At 32.0% G+C, this 18,555-nt stretch overlaps 1 protein-coding gene across 1 annotated transcript; it reads right to left on the bottom strand.

Annotated features, from left to right (window-relative positions):
- Nucleotides 1–1,255: 1,255 nt before the first annotated feature.
- LOC137813608 (RING/U-box superfamily protein) lies at nt 1,256–11,194 on the bottom strand. The gene is made up of 9 exons (XM_068615959.1): nt 10,802–11,194; nt 10,457–10,503; nt 9,066–10,325; nt 7,441–7,529; nt 3,843–3,945; nt 3,663–3,767; nt 3,020–3,137; nt 1,794–1,967; nt 1,256–1,678 (listed from the first exon to the last, which is right to left on the bottom strand). The coding sequence occupies exons 1-9, from the start codon at nt 10,974–10,976 to the stop codon at nt 1,524–1,526; spliced, it is 2,226 nt and encodes a 741-aa protein (XP_068472060.1). The 5' UTR covers nt 10,977–11,194; the 3' UTR covers nt 1,256–1,523.
- Between the last annotated feature and the right edge of the window lie 7,361 nt (nt 11,195–18,555).

The raw sequence follows: 18,555 nt of genomic DNA, 5'->3' as shown, positions 1-18,555 counted from the left end.
AAGATATTTTATTGTAATTGGAATGAAAAAAACAAATTCTCAAAACTTAAAATAAAAGTATTTTCTAAGATTTAACATTTCACGTGATAGTTTATAAATCCACGGAATAAAGAATTTAATTGAAGATATTAGGTTTTTTATTGTCATTGAAAAGAAAAAACCAAATTCTCAAAACTTAAAAGATCAATATAAGAATGTACCCATTGTCTTACATATAAAATTGTTATGCTAGTCAAGGCTTTCAAAAGTAACTCCATAATTGGATTGATGAAGACAATGATTAAATTATAACTGACTCTATTAGAAATTGAATCATTTTAACATGGTTTAATATGTCAAAAAAAAACTAATATAAAATATTAAAAAAAAAACATTTTATTTTCAGATAAAAATTATTAATCAATATGAATTCTTATTCAATGTCTTCATTTTTATAAAATTAAGAAAATTTCTAAAGAATATAAAAATGCCACTTTTAAAGAATAAAACAATTTATTACATGTTTGATTAGATTTTATAGACGTTGGATCTACATTAAGGCTAAATAGAGCTACCATGACAAGCTTCTATTCTTCGGGCATTCTTACGTATACATCAATCTTTTTAATTTAAGTTCTAGTTTAATTAATTTAAATACATTACTTAATTACTTTATATATATATATATATATATATATACACTTATACAATATAAATATAAATATAAATATTAGAAAGTTATAAAAATATAATAGTAGAGAAAAATTATATATTATAAATTATAAATCATTTTAGTTTTTGTATCTATTTTTTATTTAGTTCTACCAATTCTTACTAAACATTGTACCTACCAATTTCTTTAATTGTTCTAGCAAGGGATCGATTGCATTCACTAGATTTAATAAACTACATAAATAGTTATGCAAAATTTATTCATTGCCTTTTTATCTTTACAAAATTCTCTTCAGCAAAACACAAAGTAGTATTTTTCAAATAATTAAAAAGAAATAATGTAAATGTATAGGAAATGTTAGTGTAATATCATTTAAACAGTAAAAATGTTATTATAGAAATAAACAAGAATATTGTGCAACTTGACGAAATTTCAATGATTAGCGTAACTAAGTATTTTTATTTTTGTTGAACTTACTCCTAAACGTTAAAGATGCTATATCAGCATAAAAATCCATGAAATCTCTTAAAATGTTTGATGGTTAGTTGAGAACATCAAGGATTGAGACAAAAACAGATGGTATTGATACACATTCCAAACAAGTTATATAAAATCCATTCTTATATTCAATTAAAATTATAATCTTCTAATTTTAATGGCCAGCCATATGTGCTTTATAACATTTGAGTATTTAACATATCTGCAAAGACGCACAGTTCTACAGAGTCACAAACAAAAAACCAAACTTGCAACTGTCATGGATTGTTTCTTGCTGTGAAAACATTTATTCTCTTCACACATGTCTACCTATCTACAACTAAAAGGTGAATTAGAGGAGCATAAAGTACATGTGAATCCATAGACCAAGCAATCAATAACGTCTACCTCCAGCTGTGGACAGAAGAACTCGACTTGGCTTCTTACCTTTCTTCCCCAACTCATTAGTCTTTGGTGCATTCGAGCTTATGTTTGATTCTGCTCTTGATATAACATTGGAGTATGACTGTGTCTCCCCGTTTCTCGAACCTACAGAATCACAACGGTTAAAAACAACATTTTTGGAGTACTTGATCCTTCCGTTATATAGCACTTTGCAAATTTTTCCATGCAGACTATATAAAATTGTATAAACATATAATACCTGTTGTGGCAGAGGAATCAGTTGTAGCATTGTTATTGTGTAGACCACTAGTTTCTTGAATTTGCAAGGATGGAGAATCATGAGCAGCAGCAAACCCAAGTCTTGTGACATTTGAGAACGATTTTTTCTCCCCAGCTACGGGAGTACTTGAGGATACAGTTGAATTTCCTAGAGCTGAACAAAACACATACAAAAATTACATACACCATGGCACAACATTGTCCACACAACCCTAATATTAACTGCTGTAAATGAAAAGTAAAACACAAGAGGAAAGGCCCCGGTGCGATAATGGAAATTAACCCGTAATACATAATTCACTAATTTTCTCAGCACTTTTTCTGCAATAGTAAGATTTCCAATCACGCGTCCACTTTTAGAAAATAAACATGAAGTCTAACTTAACCTCATAAAATAGACTGACTTACAAGATGATATTTGCACTCATTTATAAAATCTCTAACAAACTTTCTAACGCCAAGAAATGAACATCTCAAGCATAAAAATAGATATGTTTGGATAATCAATAGAGAATGGTATAATAGACCCAACAAACCTTGTTAAGATAAACTTTGATATCATCTTAAAAGTGAACTTTAAAGATAACTCAACCTCACAAAATATAACCTATGATGTGAGATTTCCCTAATCGATGTGAGGTTTTCAACAACCACAAATTCTAACAGAGGTTCAACACTAGGCCCAAAGGAAGCTCACAACAATGATTGGTCTATACTAAATGAGAGGACAGGGTTAATTTGGCAAAGACAAAAAGAACTACTAAGGGAAGTGGAGAATTCAAAGGAAACGGTTGGGAGGAGTCATGAGGATGTCATATCAGAAGAGATGGCTTTGGTGCAAACATCAGTGGTACGAAGATGGAGGGGGAAGGTGTATCCACAGGAGAGGAGACAATACTTAAACGCAATTTCTTAGGTTTTTTGGTGTGGTTCCAATTAAAATAGGGGTTTCACTACAATAATCCACACAATTAAGGTTTGCGTTAAAGGTCAGCACAGATCACCAGTGTAAAATCTAACACTGACAGTAGGAGTTAAGACTCATGGGAGTATCTCCTGGTTTATTATTTCCTTATCTTCTATTAATATGTTCAAGTCCTGTTATATAGTTCACATTGTGGAACTACCTCAATAAAAATTACTGTATTAAGGGATTGTTAATAAATAACAGCGAACTTTTATTCTAACAACCAAAAAGAAGATTACCTTCAAAGTCATCCATGGAGAATGTTGGAGGATCATCATGAGATGTAAACCGACTACTTAATGATATAGGAAGGGAATAAGTATCTGTAGCTTCAGCCCTTATTTTTTCCTTCCGTTCCTAAAAACAAAAATATAACATGGGAAAGCACATTCCAACATTTCGAGAACAGAACACGATATATTAAATTTGAATAAAAGGCATATGATGATAAAAAAAATAAAAAATACCAACAGCAGGCAAAACAGCCAACATTGACTTGTAATTAGAAGGCTCTGGCACTGTTTTAGTACCATAAAAAAGTTACAGAACCCACATTCAATTGTAATCTAAAAAGGGGCTCTCTAGATTCAAAAACCTAAAAGATATGTTCACACAATCCTAAAACTTAGCCTCACCCAACCCAGAGAAGATTTGTTTAACACGCAATCTCCACTACTTGCACACCAGATAAGAACACTTACAAATGAAATAAATAATGAATGGAAAAGGTTGATAAAATATTAGCTTTCCGAGAGAAATTCCTTTCAATAACTATCATGTTTTATAAACATGTTAAGGGACGATGTGAGTCAGGGGTTATTTAAAATCTTATAAAACTTAAGGAAATCAGCAGAAATAAAATATGATGGGCTACATTGATACCTTTTTTGCAAGTTGCTTCCTCTGATTTGCACGTTTCTTTATTTCATCCATAAATGGAGTCAGTGCTTCAGGTGGTAACAACTCACTCAAATCAACTTCACAAAGCTGTAAAATTAGTAAACACCTATTATAAATCATCAAAAATATATCTTGGAACTATAAAACTCTATGAACAGGTACCTGAAATGTTGTGGTTAACGGAAAATGACTTAGGAATCGATATCGCCTCCTCATGGCCTCAGACTGAGTAACTGTCTCTAATTGTAGAATCCTTCCATTTATTCTGCAATGAGAATACTTTAGTTAAAAAGAATTTAATGCTTGGTTGCTCACTGATGCTACTCCAAATAGAAAGATGTTCATTGAAGACCAAGACATTAAACCATAAATACACACAAACATCCTAAACATCAACTAATATCCTCAAACCCATACATTTAGAAAAAAGACAACTTCTACCATTACTACTATTGTAGGCATTGACATTTCTGAATAAATGAATAAAGGTTAAAGCAACATCTATTGAAAATTTGATCTTTGATGGAGTCCAACAGTGATTAGTCCATTAAGACTGCCCATATTGTTGGTGTAACTTCTAATGGTGTTTCCCAATGATCTTGTTGAAAGGATTAGCAACAAAACATGTCACAGAGGATTGTACAGCCCTGGTACCATCTTGAGAAATATTTGGTAAGATATTTCCATATCAAATCATATCATATACTTGAAACTGGTAAATGTCTAAGAGAGATAATTCTCTGTTGGCTGATTCATTCATTCATAAGGAAACTTGCTTCAGAAGTGAAATAAAAATATATGATGATCTTACACATAGATGTCAGATAGGAAATACAAAAGATAAGTTAACCTATTCTAACAAGTTAACTATCATTGATCAAAAACTTCTTCCCAACAAAATGACAATCAATTTCTATATGTTTAATTGTCTCATGGAATACAAGATTGTACGCAATGTAGACAGCTGCCTAGTTGTCATTGTACATGCTTAAACTTGAAAAAGATTAAACTGAATGAGAAAAGATTTTATTGAATTAATACTTCAAAATAGTACATCAACCTCTTGATATAGAGAACTCTTAAGTAATTATTAGAAATAGATCTCTAGAATCTTCTAACAACTAATAGCACAATTGTACTTAAATACAATATCCTATTGTGGCTTATCAACTATATTTTATCCTGAATCAACACTCCTCATCCAGTTGGTTTTATCATGAATCGACACTCCCCCCTCAAGTTGGTGAATGAATACCTATCATTCCCAACTTTCATGTGAGATCATGAAATCATCCCTTGGAAAGACTTTTTGTAAACAGATCTGCTAACTACAGCCCAAGTGGGACATAGGTAGGGATATAAAGTCACTATATAGTTTTTCTTTTCTTGGGAGAGTGGAATTCGGATAACAGAAAATATTGGAGACCCCAAAAACCCTTTATGAAGTTGAAACAAAAACCATAACGGGTTATGGCAGAAGCATTGCGGTCAAAAGAAATACAATATATGTAAAGAAAACTTAAAAAAATACAAAAATAATAAAAGAGACGATCATAACTAATGATAATATTATGTATAGAAATTCAAATAACAATAACATCAAATCAAAACACCACAAATTAATATTGATGCTCACTTCCTCTTGCAACTGCGCAGAACACTTCTCCAATCACTTGATTTGAATAGTTAGGGTTACAATGCATGGATATTAAAAATGGGCCATGTAAGGCCCAAATGTTTGAATTAAGTTTTCTGAAATTAGGGTTTTATTTTTGGGCAACACCTCCTTCACTTTCATGCACCCAACACAACACAACATCCCATCTTATTTCTTCATTTTCCACCACCATCACAGCCCCACCAAAGTGTGCAGCGCCGCCATCGCACAAGACCATCAAAGCCACCACACAAGATCATCAGACCTTGCATCGCCGTTGAAAACCTCATTCTCTCCACCTTTTTCACTATTGTTGTTAGTCGTTAGCATCCCATGATGCAAAAAGCATTCGTCATGGACCACCATGACAAATCTGCATCGCCACCGTCATGTTATGCTAGTGATCAGAAAATCCGCCACCGCTTTCTAAGATGGCGCCACCATAATCAATAATTAGTTATACTAGTTTGCACCCACTTATATACTATAATTTGATCATATCTCTATTTTATGTGTGATCTCCAACATAACCCCCTCAGGCCTAGGACATTGAGTGTTCATGTCAAAGACTTGAGTGTGGGAATAAACGAAGAGTCTGATAGCAAGTGAGACAATAGACCCAACACACTAGGAAAGACTCTAAATGGTTCTAATACCATCTTAGTAAATGGGTATCCCTAAATCAACCGCACACAATCGGCTTGTAAGGAGACGTTTACACTCAGTATTATAATTTGGTCATATTAGAATCTTCAACAAGACCCATAGGGAAAACACAAATTTAAGTTCCCTTCTCTTACGCTCTTGTTGCCAATTTGAAAGGATTAGAGGCAAATCAGATCAGGGAGGATACCACTCTAGTACCATGTTGAGAAGAGAGAAATTGCATAATATAATGAATTTCATGTGTCGTATATTTTCTTTCAATGAATTTGGTTAGATGTTTCCCTATCAAATCATATAATACTCCCTATTTAATGTAAACAAACCATATCTTAACACAATCAAACCATATCTTAACACAATCAAACCATATCTCTAACCAATCCTATAAATCAATGTGTTCCTGTGAAGCAGAAATTACAAGCCAAACTTCATTATGATTGAATGCTAATCTTTATAGTCTATAACAATGTTATCAATAATCGGCCATGGCGAATGGCGGTGGCGGATTTTCTAACCACCACCACAACAAGGCGGTGGCAATGTGGATTTTCAATGGCGGCCGCTTTGAGCATCTCGAAACGCTAACGAAAATCGGAAATATCCAAAATAGCGGAAAAAAAAACGGTGGCTTCGCGTTGTCACAGCGTGCGGCTGATGAAGAAGGGCTGCAGCATGAAGACCTAAACCTAGTTTTTATGAGGACATAAGTTTGGGCCAAAGGCCCATTCAACTTTAACCTAATAAAAAACCCTAAAATTTAAATATTGAGTGCGGTGTGTGGCAGTGTGCAGCTCCTCCCTGGTAAACCCTAATTTAAAAATCACAACTTACTAATTTTGGGCCTATTTTGGACCCATTTAAAACATTATATAACTATTTTCAACAGCACATTTTTTATTTAAAACATTATATAACAGTCTCTTTCATTATTTTTGCATTTTTTTTGAAGTTATTTATATATATATATATGTGTATGTATGTATATATATATTTCTTTCAACTGCAATATTTCTATTGTAATCCGTTATGTTTTCCGTTATAACTCTATTTTGGGGTCTATGATATGATTCGTTATCTGATATCGATAACAATGGTCTATAGCTAAGGTTCAACTCCATTTTGACATCAATGGTACATGTAATAAGAATGTCATGGACAGTAAAATGGTGAAATCTTTGTAGTTTGGGTGGTAATCATTTTGTTTTGGAACAATAGACCTTATGTAAATAATATTAACATGATTAGAAGTCCTTGTTTTAAGGTACATATAAACATAAACCAAAATTGAGACTTCAAGATTCAATTTAATGCTCTTATAAATTATAAAAGTCACACATTATCCCAATATAATATTATCTTAAGCTCACAAGCCAACCACAATTTTTTCAACTTATTTTCTAGGCACATAGGAGAATTATAATTTGATTTTGTCCAAACCTGTGTGGAAGCATATCATAGCTCCCATAATGGTGGAGCAAACACTTCATGTTTAGAGGATGAAGAATTAGATGTTGACCATCAGCAGCCTGAAATAAGCAAGAGCATGTAACATCCAGATGCCATCATTAAAGCTGGCATAAAGCATTCAGAAATTGCTCAATGAAACTAAAAACAACAATTCCTCATAGCCACTGTGAGAGTCCAAGTCATCCATGGACATCAATAGACAAAATTTGACATCAATGGAAAATTAAAGATCAAGATCAACATGTTGCAAGTAAAGCAATCAAGCCAACACAATAACTATAACCAACAACCATGGAAAATATATATCTTTAGGTCACAATTAAGAACATCAAAATCAGTGATGCCCTAACCATGTATAGAATCAAAAGCAGCTCAATTTTTTCATTTATAATTAGATTTTATGAATAACTAAGCCTTTATGTACGAAACAGTGACCAGATTCTAGAGATCCTATCACAAGTTGCTTTCTTTAACAAATAATCATTTTGATTTCCTTGAGAGCTCTAGAGTAGAAAGATTAATAGGTGAAAACTCTCAGTGTTCCCGCCTACTTGTTGGATAACAAAAAAAGGGATTCATTTTAATCTCACCCATAAATTAAGCTAATTAAAAAGCACTTATATGGGTCATATGGATATTTAACATTGAAACCCTTACTGCACAACTTCTCTTCATTCCATCTTCCTCCTTTCCATTTTACCCTAAACCTTCATATCTTGTCCCATGCCCTCTAAGAAATAAAATATTTAAAGAGAATATATTATGACAAACACATATGTAAGTGTTTGGCAAAGCTTATGAAAATAACTTATCATATGTCCATAAGTTGCTTTCAGCTTATTTCAATAACCTCTCTAAGATTACTCATAAAAAGAGATTATTACTTTTACAAAAATTAAGCTTATTTCCTTGTTAATTAATGAAACAACTTATGCATGCATGCTTAGATGATAAGCCTATTAAATCACAAGTTTAAATCAAACATGTATGCCAAAGTGGGAGGAATTGATTCCCCCATCCAACTAAACAAGCATTAGAACTTCCAAAGCTTTGATACAAAACAGTAATATAGTTAATGTCTTCATCCATCTTCACAAATCCTTATAATCTTAATCTATCTTCAGTCAACCCCACCACTTTCAAAGCAAAAAGTTGTCAAAAAATATCTTACTACCCGTTTGGTTGGTGAGAAATAGACCACAGAGAAAAGAAATTGGTGGAAATAAAAAGGGGAGCATTTGGTAGAGGGAAAATGGGGAAGGAGAGAAATAAAAAAGATATTAGAGGACACCTAGTTACTTCCACTCTATTTCCCACCTACTTCCATTAAACTATTTACCTCTTTTTTCTCTTAAAACCAAACACCTGTATTTCCACTTAATTTCTCACCTATTTCCATTCACCTTCCCTATTTCTCAACTATTTCGTTCCTTCCTACCAAATGAACCCTGCATAATATCAAATTGTTCCACATGATTTCAATATAAATAAATCAGTTCATACTTTATAGACATGTTTGTTGTATCCAAATAGAAAATTGTGAAGCTAGAAACATCGGATACGGAACACAACTAAAACCAAATGTCAGTAGTTACCTGGTAGAAACTGTATGAATCATTTCCCTTCACTTCTTCAACATCACCATCCTCTGCAGGCCTTTGAATACTATTCTTCTTCTCCTCATATGAAGAACATAAATTCATCTGTTGCTCTATTAATTCGTTCTCCACATTCAAAGTTTGGTCTGAAGAGGCTCCAGCAGTTGACTTATCCATCATCGTAACCTTAATTTGGTCATGGTAATCAGTAGAGGAAGTTCTTGACCCATTAGAACAATTTTCATCATCAGCATCCATAGAATTTGTTGCCATGGATGGTATCTGATGTCCATGATCAATAGGCTTAGAATCTTCGCTGTCATTACACTTTTGCTCATTCCAATACCTCTTCCTCTGTTCCAGTTGCTGCATTGCAGCACAAACATAAGGAAGCTTCTCCAGGTCATCAACAAGACCAGAATCTGCTCTGGCCAGCCAACCATCTAGATCTGATATTGAATGCCTCACTGAGAGATCTACATCTGATGTAAGAGTAAACTTAGAAAAGGGATCACAGAAATGTCCATTACCACATGATGTTATATTTGTCTCTTGTTTATTTGACGGAATAAATGAATCCTTTTTCCGAGTTAAAAAGGTGAACTCAGCATTATCTCCAACTTGATATTGTTTAACATTTGTGATGTGCACTGTATATAAATCCTTGGCAGATGTCATCACAAAGCACAAAGGACACCTTTTCCAGATATCGCCTTTGTGATCCTCTTCTCCCATCATTAAGTACTGTAGAATACATGGGAAACAGAAAATATGTCCACATGAGGTTATCTGCGGACACAGTGGATACTCCAAACAAATTGGACACTGAACTGAAAAGGGGGTCAAATATGTCACACATATAATATCTTCCCACTGCAACATTTTATCAGGATCCATCAACTCAGGAGAATAATTTCCTGAATCTAACACCATGAACTTGTAATTTGCCTGCAAAAACAAATCTTTATTGTATGGCTTCCTCTTCCAATTCCTTCTTGCTGCAGGGGGAGGAGGGGGACCCCGTGGTTGAGAACGGGATATTGGGTCATATTGAAAATTCAGCAAGTAATTTCCGTTCACAGTCTGAGCTTTTCTCCCTGCCAAAGGGGAACTTCCATGAGAACTCACGGACCCAGGAGCTTGTTGGTTTCTATGAGAAGCCATTCCTGCCCGTCTTCCTCCGGGAATCCTAGAACGTGTTCTAGAGTTTTGCTGAGGTGAAACCATCACTCCACTTGGAGACCCTAATTCTGTCACCTAAAAGCCAAACAAGGGAACAAATTAGTAACCAACAGATACCCAAATACAAAGAAAAAACACATAGCTCTACACTTCTATCAGGCCATAAGCTTCCATAAACCAATCCTAGATAACCAGAACCAAAATACCTTTTCGGAAGATCCACCAGAATCTTCAGCAGCTTGAGTCGATGAACCTAACAACAACATTGAATCACTAATCAGTTAAACAAGCAGCACCAATCAAACCAACAAAAAATTAAACACCCAAAAACACACTCCAACTATGCAACTCTCAATTACCAATCATCACCACACAAAACCCAATATCCAAAAATTAACCAACCCCCCTCTCTACCCCCTTGACCATTCAATTCCCAAAACAAAATAAAACAAAAACACCACAATTTTACACAAGCAGTGACCAATCATGTTTATTAGGTGGTGTGAAGGAAAGTAGAATTTAAAGGGAATGGAAGAGATGGAAGAAGGAACCTGGGATATCGGAGATCTGGAGAGATCCGAGAGCGTGGTGGAGTGGGGGTGAGAGATAAGGGAAGGGTTGTTGAGGAAGAGGGATTCCGATGCCATGTTGGGGATTAGGGTTAGGAGATGACGCAGAGGAAGAGGAGGAAGATGACGTTTGGGTTTGTGAGGGCAAGATGGACATGAAAGTTCTGGAAGGAGGGTTTGGGGTGTGTTGGTCGGTGGCTCAGCTTCTATTCTACTTTACCAAACTTCCTCAAACCCTTTTATTTATCTCTCTTGCTCTTCCTGGGTATCTCTGCCGCATCTTCGCCGAATATCGGGTTTACGCCACCGCCACATCATAATACACTCAATCCATTCTTTCTTTTTCTTGTTTTTCTTCTTTTTCTTTTTTTCTTTACTTCTTTACTGTTCACCAAAATATCAAATATAAAACTAAATAATATATATATTTGAAAAGAAAACAAATATTTGAATTTTTTTTAAATCCTGTATAGTTTTTTCTATGTTAAATTTCTTTCTTTGAATTTACTTTTTCTATATCCATGCAAAATTATTCTAACGATGACATTTATATGACCAATTTTATAAGTGTACCGTACTTACACTAAATAGTACATTTATTTTCTATAATTCAAGGTTAAGATGATGTAGTTTATTATTTTGTATTTTTTTCAATTATTTTATTAAATTAAATATGTTTTTTTTTTATATTATAATATAAAATTGATTTTAAATTTTAGATATTTATCATATTTATATTTATAGTACAAAAATAATTAAAATAAGTTATTAATAACAAATATTTATTTTATTTTATATAATAAATAAAAATACAATTTTAACATAAATTATATTATAATATTATAACATTTATATCTACATTATTATGAAATTCAGGAACTAAATTTAGTTTTAACTTAATTTTTTACATAAAGTAAATTTTTTATATAAAAGAGATTTAATATATTAAAAATATATTATAATTAATATATTATTTATATTAAAATTAAATCTTATAATTATAATTAGTATTTTGGTAATCCCAATAACTAACAGGAGAGAGAAACACATTCAGAAATATATGAAAGACTAAAAGATAATAGTTATATATTAAGCAAGTAACATAGAAAGCACAAGTAAAACTTTTTTTTGTCTTCTTTAAAATTGAGATAGTTTTCATGAGAAGAGACATCATGCCTTATAGTACTTAGAACAAAAAAAGCAATTAGTTTGTAACTTGCAATATTGTATAGTGGAAAATGAAAGAGAACATATATGGATAATGATTTAAGGATGAAAATGAAGTTTATTATGAAAGAGAAACAATTCAATCAAAAGAACAAAATGTTGGTTGGCATTGTTAGTAATGGTTCATTCTTTTTTTGGGAAAAAAACACGGTCAAAATTTGCTTATACATTTTATAAAAGAATATATATAATTTATTTGTCCATATTTATGAGTTTAGATGGGAACCTGTAACCAAACCAAATGCAAGGAATTTTCATTAAATATAATGTTGAACAACAAAATCAAAAGGCCATTGTAAACAACGTTAGGTAATGACTTCCTAACTTTATTATGCATGTATACCAAATAAATATGTTTCAATTCTTAAAGGTTTATCATTATTTTTAATGAAGTTGCAAATTTCCATGCTTTTAAATTTAGATGAAAATTTCTTCATGTCCAACTTTAATCATGAATTATTGAATAATGCAATTAGACATCTATTCTCAACATTATCTCATCATGATTATCTTTTAGTTATGTTATCCATTCAATAAAAAATAAATTGATTGTATATCCATCAACAAAGAATAACAACCAATCACGGAAATAAATGAAGTTTTCATAAAACATCATTCACCTATACAACCAAGTTACACTAATAACTTAGACAAATTAAACAAACTTTTTAAATAATTATAGTCATTGAACAATCATTTGGGCATGTCTTTAATTAGGGATGACAAAAACGGATCACAGTTGAGACTGGGCGGGTCAATCCACCCTTCTTTATTTTTGACATTTTTCAAAAAGAATCTCATGCTCTTAGAATTAAAATTAGTGGTGATCAATGATTTATATAAAACTGTATTTACATTATTTTTTTTATGCATCATTTTATTCATTAAAATATTGTTGTTATTTACTTTATTTCATTAAGCATTAAACCTTCTTTGATTAGAATATCAAACATTGATTCAATTTTATTATTCTTCCTTGTAATTTTATTGTCCGAAAAATGATATCAATGACTACAACCAAGTAAATAGATAAAAAATAAAATAATTACAAAAAAAATTGAAAAAATAAATAAATAAGTGGTGGGCCAACCCGCCAGTCCACCCTTTGACGGGGCAGGTTACTAATTTTAGTCCATATAACCTTGGCAAGCCAGTCCGACGCGCCCCACTTTTAGCAGGCCAATAACGGGTCGGGCCAAAACAGGTTGGGCCAAAACATCTTGTCAATTATCCATCTTTTCAAGTAGAAAATATGTCAAGCAACATGCAGAAGTTCTTCAACAACTTAACATAACTAGATTGTTCATCAATCAATATTTTAAAGGGCAAACAGAAAACTCTAGACAAAGTAATTCACTTTGCTTTTTTTATTTATTATGTGATACTTTTTATGTTTGAGGTTCAAAGTTATGATATAATGACTCATTGTCTTCCCAACCTTAAGTTCCACACTTGTTAATGACATACCATATAGAAACCAATATGAATTTTATTCTATTGCTGAATAAAAAGGTGTTTCAATTGACCTTTATAATATACTTTCAATAATTATTTAAAATATAGTACACTGCTTATTACTTTTTATATGTAGATTATTTTAGTTTTGGATTTTCTTGCATGGAATGCGAGCATTGTAATTTTAAACTTCGGTTTAAAGAAAGATATGAAAAAATTAGGAAATTGAGGGATGTCCATTTCTCAATTTGTTGTGAAAAAAGGTAAAGTCTAACACCTTTTACTTTAAAAAACCTCCTTATTTATTGTTAATAAATTATGGAGTACACTATAGAAGTCAACACTTTAAAGATAATACCAAAACATATAACAACATGTTCTCTTTCACTTCAATGAGTGTAAAATAGAATCTTCCATTAACAATGGATATGGACCTCCTCAATTTTTTTAAAGTGGGCAAAATTATCACCATATTGGGAGTTTGATGGATCCATCACAAAATTTGCATAATTGTACATCTATTATACACAAAATGAGATGTAAAATAGACTACAAAATTTGGGGTGCAAGAAGTAAATTCTTGGTTTACTTGTAAACTAATTTTACTGGAATCAGTGTGATCTTAACTAGTGTGGTTGAACAACTAGATGTAGTTCTTTAAGAAGAGTGAACTAGTATAAAATTTGTTGTGTCTTCCTTGCTATCTCAATCTCATAAATTGTTATAATATTTGTTATTTTCAATTGTTGTTATAAGTTCAGATAATCAACCTATTAAAAGACATACTAGAAAATTTTAATCCGTTGATTCAACAAAGTATTTTCAACTTATCAAAAAAGCTTTCCAACGTTAGTAAAAAAGTCTTATTGGTTCAATTCACCCTTCTTGAACTTGGTCATCTTTTCTTAACAAATTTCAGTGAGAGTTGGATCATATTCAACAACAATTGAAAATTTAACTTTATTGAAAGAATGATTTTTTTGCAAGATAACATAAGAAGCCTTAAATACTACATATCACATCCATATCCATATGATTATGTCATAAATCAATTGGAGAGTAGGATCATATATCTAGAAATAAATTATGATGTTGTCGAGTTTTGCAATCAATCTATAAATTTATTTAATTCTCTTCCATATAATACTTCAATAGCTAATTATATTTAATATAGTAACTAATTATCAAGTTTGATGGAGCATTATCATAGATGAACGAAGAAATATTTTTTAGCCAACTATGCATGCATTAATCATAAGCAAGATGACATTTTTTATATGATTTATTGAGACATTAGCAAAACATTCATGTGAAAAACTTTATTTTTGACATATTTATCTTAACATCAAAGTGTACTACCAATTGCATCAAGTGGATTTACATCTTTATTATTGCTTGTGGTAGAATGATAGTATTTTTCCTAATATAATTCAATATTTTTTAATTTTAGGCAAATTTCATACTCACTCTAATTGTGAATATTTTGTGTTGTACTACAAACAAATTTTTAGGAGTGGAATAAGAACAACGCAAGAATACAAAACCTTGAATAAGATAAGAATTAAGCTAGCTATGGATAAATGAATTAAAGAAAGAAAGAAAAGGACAAGAAAACTTAGGAATGGATGAAGACACCACCTATACAACAAGAAGAGGACTCCATGCTTCTCTAAGATAACTTCCAAGTGTCGAATTACCAATTGTCTCCTAGGAATTAAGATAAGACTTTATGAAACTCGTCACCCTTAATTTCATATGTTTTATAACCCTAGACATAATTATTTATAGGGAAAGCCAATCTCGATTGCAAATGTTAATTACAATAAAGTCAAATGCAAACTTCTATACTAGAAATAATTAAAGGTGTTGGAATAAAATCAAAAGGAAAATGTTCTCGTCGGGCTGAGGTTAGATGATGGAAGGTGGTATTTGTTGAAGATGGGAGCTTTGATGTATCAAATCCACATGAAGCCTGAAGTTGTGCTGCTTTCTAGGTTAGAGTTTAGATTAGGGTGTTTAGAATCTTTGTTAAGATCAGTCCTTGATTCCTACACAAAGCTTGATCAATCAGTTTTAAAAGAAACAAAGTGTTTTTTCATGCAAAGGGAAAACAACCGATTGAATTGTCGAGACAATCGGTTGTTTGTCACTTAGCTGGCAATGAGGTTTTGAAAGTGTTTATTGAATTGGTTATGTAACTTCCTGACCCATTCAACCGATTAACTCGTGGTTTCAATCGGTTAAATGAGTGTTGTGCTAACAATTTTTTGAAAACCTGTTTCAATTGTTTTAAATGAGAACAAAACTGATTTGACTATGTTATGTTGCCTTAAACGACTAGATTTCAAATGCTATAAATATAGCCTTCTTTCAAATGTTTTAATATACAAGTTTAACACAATATTATGGAATCAAGAGAGAGTTTAAAGATTTGTTTTTGAAAGAAGTTTTTCAAAGTTTAGCAAGATTGTTGATAAAGCTTTGCTCTGGTGTAAGAACTGATCATAGGGCTTCTGGTTTTGTAATTCCAGGTGTTTTCTATTCTTGCTTAGTTTCCTGTAATTGTACTTTGATAAAATCTGTGTAACTGTTGGTAAAATCCGATAAAGTCAGTGGGATTCTGGCTTAAGGTGTGAAGTGTTGCAAAGAGGGTGAGTAGGCTTTGTGGGATTCAAAGTCACCTCTTTGTGGTGTGTTGTAGTAATCTGGATTTGATTGCTAGTGAAATACTCAAAGGTTGTTGTTCTGAGAACTGGATGTAGCTCAAGGTTGAGTGAACCAGTATAATCTGATTATGTGAATCTCTCTATCTCTCTCTCTCTATTATAATATGTTTGATATTTGATATGTTGTCATAATCAACCGGTTATTTCGTATTTCAATTGATTGATATTCCTACTTTACAAACTGCTTTTGCTTGCTTTTGTCTCTGTAATATAAACAATCGGTTATATCGATTGTAATCGATTGTTTTACTGATAACAATTTTATTAGCTTATTTCTTTTGGCTTCTCTGATTCTTCTTTCTATAATTCATTAAAGAAATTCATTCTTAGTCAGTATTTGCAAAAACCTTTTATAAACAATTCACCCCCCTTTTGTTTAAGCCATCAATTCTTACAATTGGCATCAAGAGCAAGGTTCTAGAAAGTTATTCAAGTTTTGATCCTAAATCCCTTTTAAATGGCTGAAAAGTTTTCTTTTAGGGAAGAATGTAGTTCTGCCAAAGAAATGTGGCCCCTTGAGAAGTATAACACTAATCCTAGGAGTGCTGGGATGGACAAGGAGGAGTCTTCTGCTGAATCTTTCTCTTCACAATCCAGAAGGGAGGTTTGTCTTATGACAAAGGAAGAATCTGGATCAAACAAAGTAAGTACATTTTCTTCCAACAATTGTGAAAATTATTTCCAACTTCTTAATGATTTTCAAGAAACTTATGAAGAAGCTAAAAGATTAGCCTTTTTAAAAAACTTATTGAAAGTGAAAACAACAAGTTGAAAGAGAAAATCACAATTTTGAAAAATGATTTGAGTCATACAAATGCTGATTTTGAAAATCTTGAACTGATTTATAAAAACTCCTATTGCAATTGTGATTCAAGTTGCTGTAAAAATTGTAAAACCCTTCAAGAGAAAGTTTTATACCTTGTGAAAACTGTTGATATTATTTCAAAAGGGAAATCAAATTTTGAGAATGTTTTAGCATCTCAACAGTGTGTTTTTGGGAAATCAAGTTTGGGTTTTAACCCACAAAGCAAAAACTGTAGCTTTTCAGGATCTTTTTCAGACCTCATGAAAATCAATCGGTTAAAAGTTTGAAACAACCGGTTGTTTGTTGTTTCTACTGCATGAAAAATGGCCACTCTGTTAGATTCTCTAAAATTAGAAAAGTTTCAGTTCCCAAAGGTATTTTAAAATGGGTGCCTAAGATTTTGAAGGTTCCTAAGGTTGCTACTAACATCATTGGACCAAATTCATAAGGGGACCAAATCTTGCTTCTTAATCTTTTCTTGTAGGTATCCTTGGCAGCCAAAAATTACTTTTGTGCTTAAAGAATGTCTGCTAAAGGGAAAAACAACAAGAGCAAAGATAATCTTTGTGCCTTTGAATCAAATAAATCAAGATTCGGTATTTGATGGTTTTCTTTTTCAGGACTTTGTTTCCATAATGAAGAATATGTTGAAACTAGTTTTCATGGATGCAGGTTCTTTTGTTAGAACTGGTGTTATGCATTTTAGAATTGTTTGTCAAAATTGTACATGTGTTCTTAAAAGAATTGTTCATATCTCTCTTCTTTGCTTGGACAATCAATCTTAAGTTCAATTCTGTGTGTCTATAAAATGTTTCCGGTTTTGTATCTGCCCTATTATCATTCAAAAGATGTGTGCCTTAACATGTATATGTGTTTCTCAGGTTCTGGTGAAGGATTTGGATTTTCTATGTTTCAAAATCCCTGTCACAGAATTTCAACCGATTGTTTCTTCAAAACAACCGATTGTTTCTTCAAAACAACCGATTGTTTTTCCTTTGGCACCTTTGTATAATGTTGCCATGTTTGCTTATGCATGATTAAATCTATTTCTCTTTTTCAAATCTTGCTTTTGGATAAAAATACATTGAGTGTGCCTCAGAGTATGATAATATAAGATTATATCCACTTGTTTTTTCTTGAAAACTCTATGTCATGTTCTTTTCTTGAAATGTCAACATTGGTTGTATTGTTGAACTACTGTATTATCATTATTATTTCTTCTTTGTACAACCCTTCTCATTGTAGATCAAATAGGGGGAGAAGTTTATGCTTGATTTGGTTGTATTGATAACTTTAAAACTGATGCATTATGTTGTTGCTTCTATGCACTTGAACACTTCACTTTTTCTGATTTTTCTGCTAATGTTGTATACGTAGAAAACTAGTTGTGTGTGTCTTGTTATCTTGTTGCTATACTTGCTTTGTATTTGCATTAATTCTATGTTGCAGAACCTTTAAGGTACATGTTATATGATGAAGAATAATCAAAGTGATGCTTATGGTTCAAAAGCATACATCTTACT

This window comes from Phaseolus vulgaris, chromosome 1 (genome assembly GCF_051622355.1).
Source record: "Phaseolus vulgaris cultivar YP4 chromosome 1, ASM5162235v1, whole genome shotgun sequence".
Lineage (NCBI taxonomy): Eukaryota > Viridiplantae > Streptophyta > Magnoliopsida > Fabales > Fabaceae > Phaseolus > Phaseolus vulgaris.
This window is presented reverse-complemented; position numbering and strand designations above follow the sequence as displayed.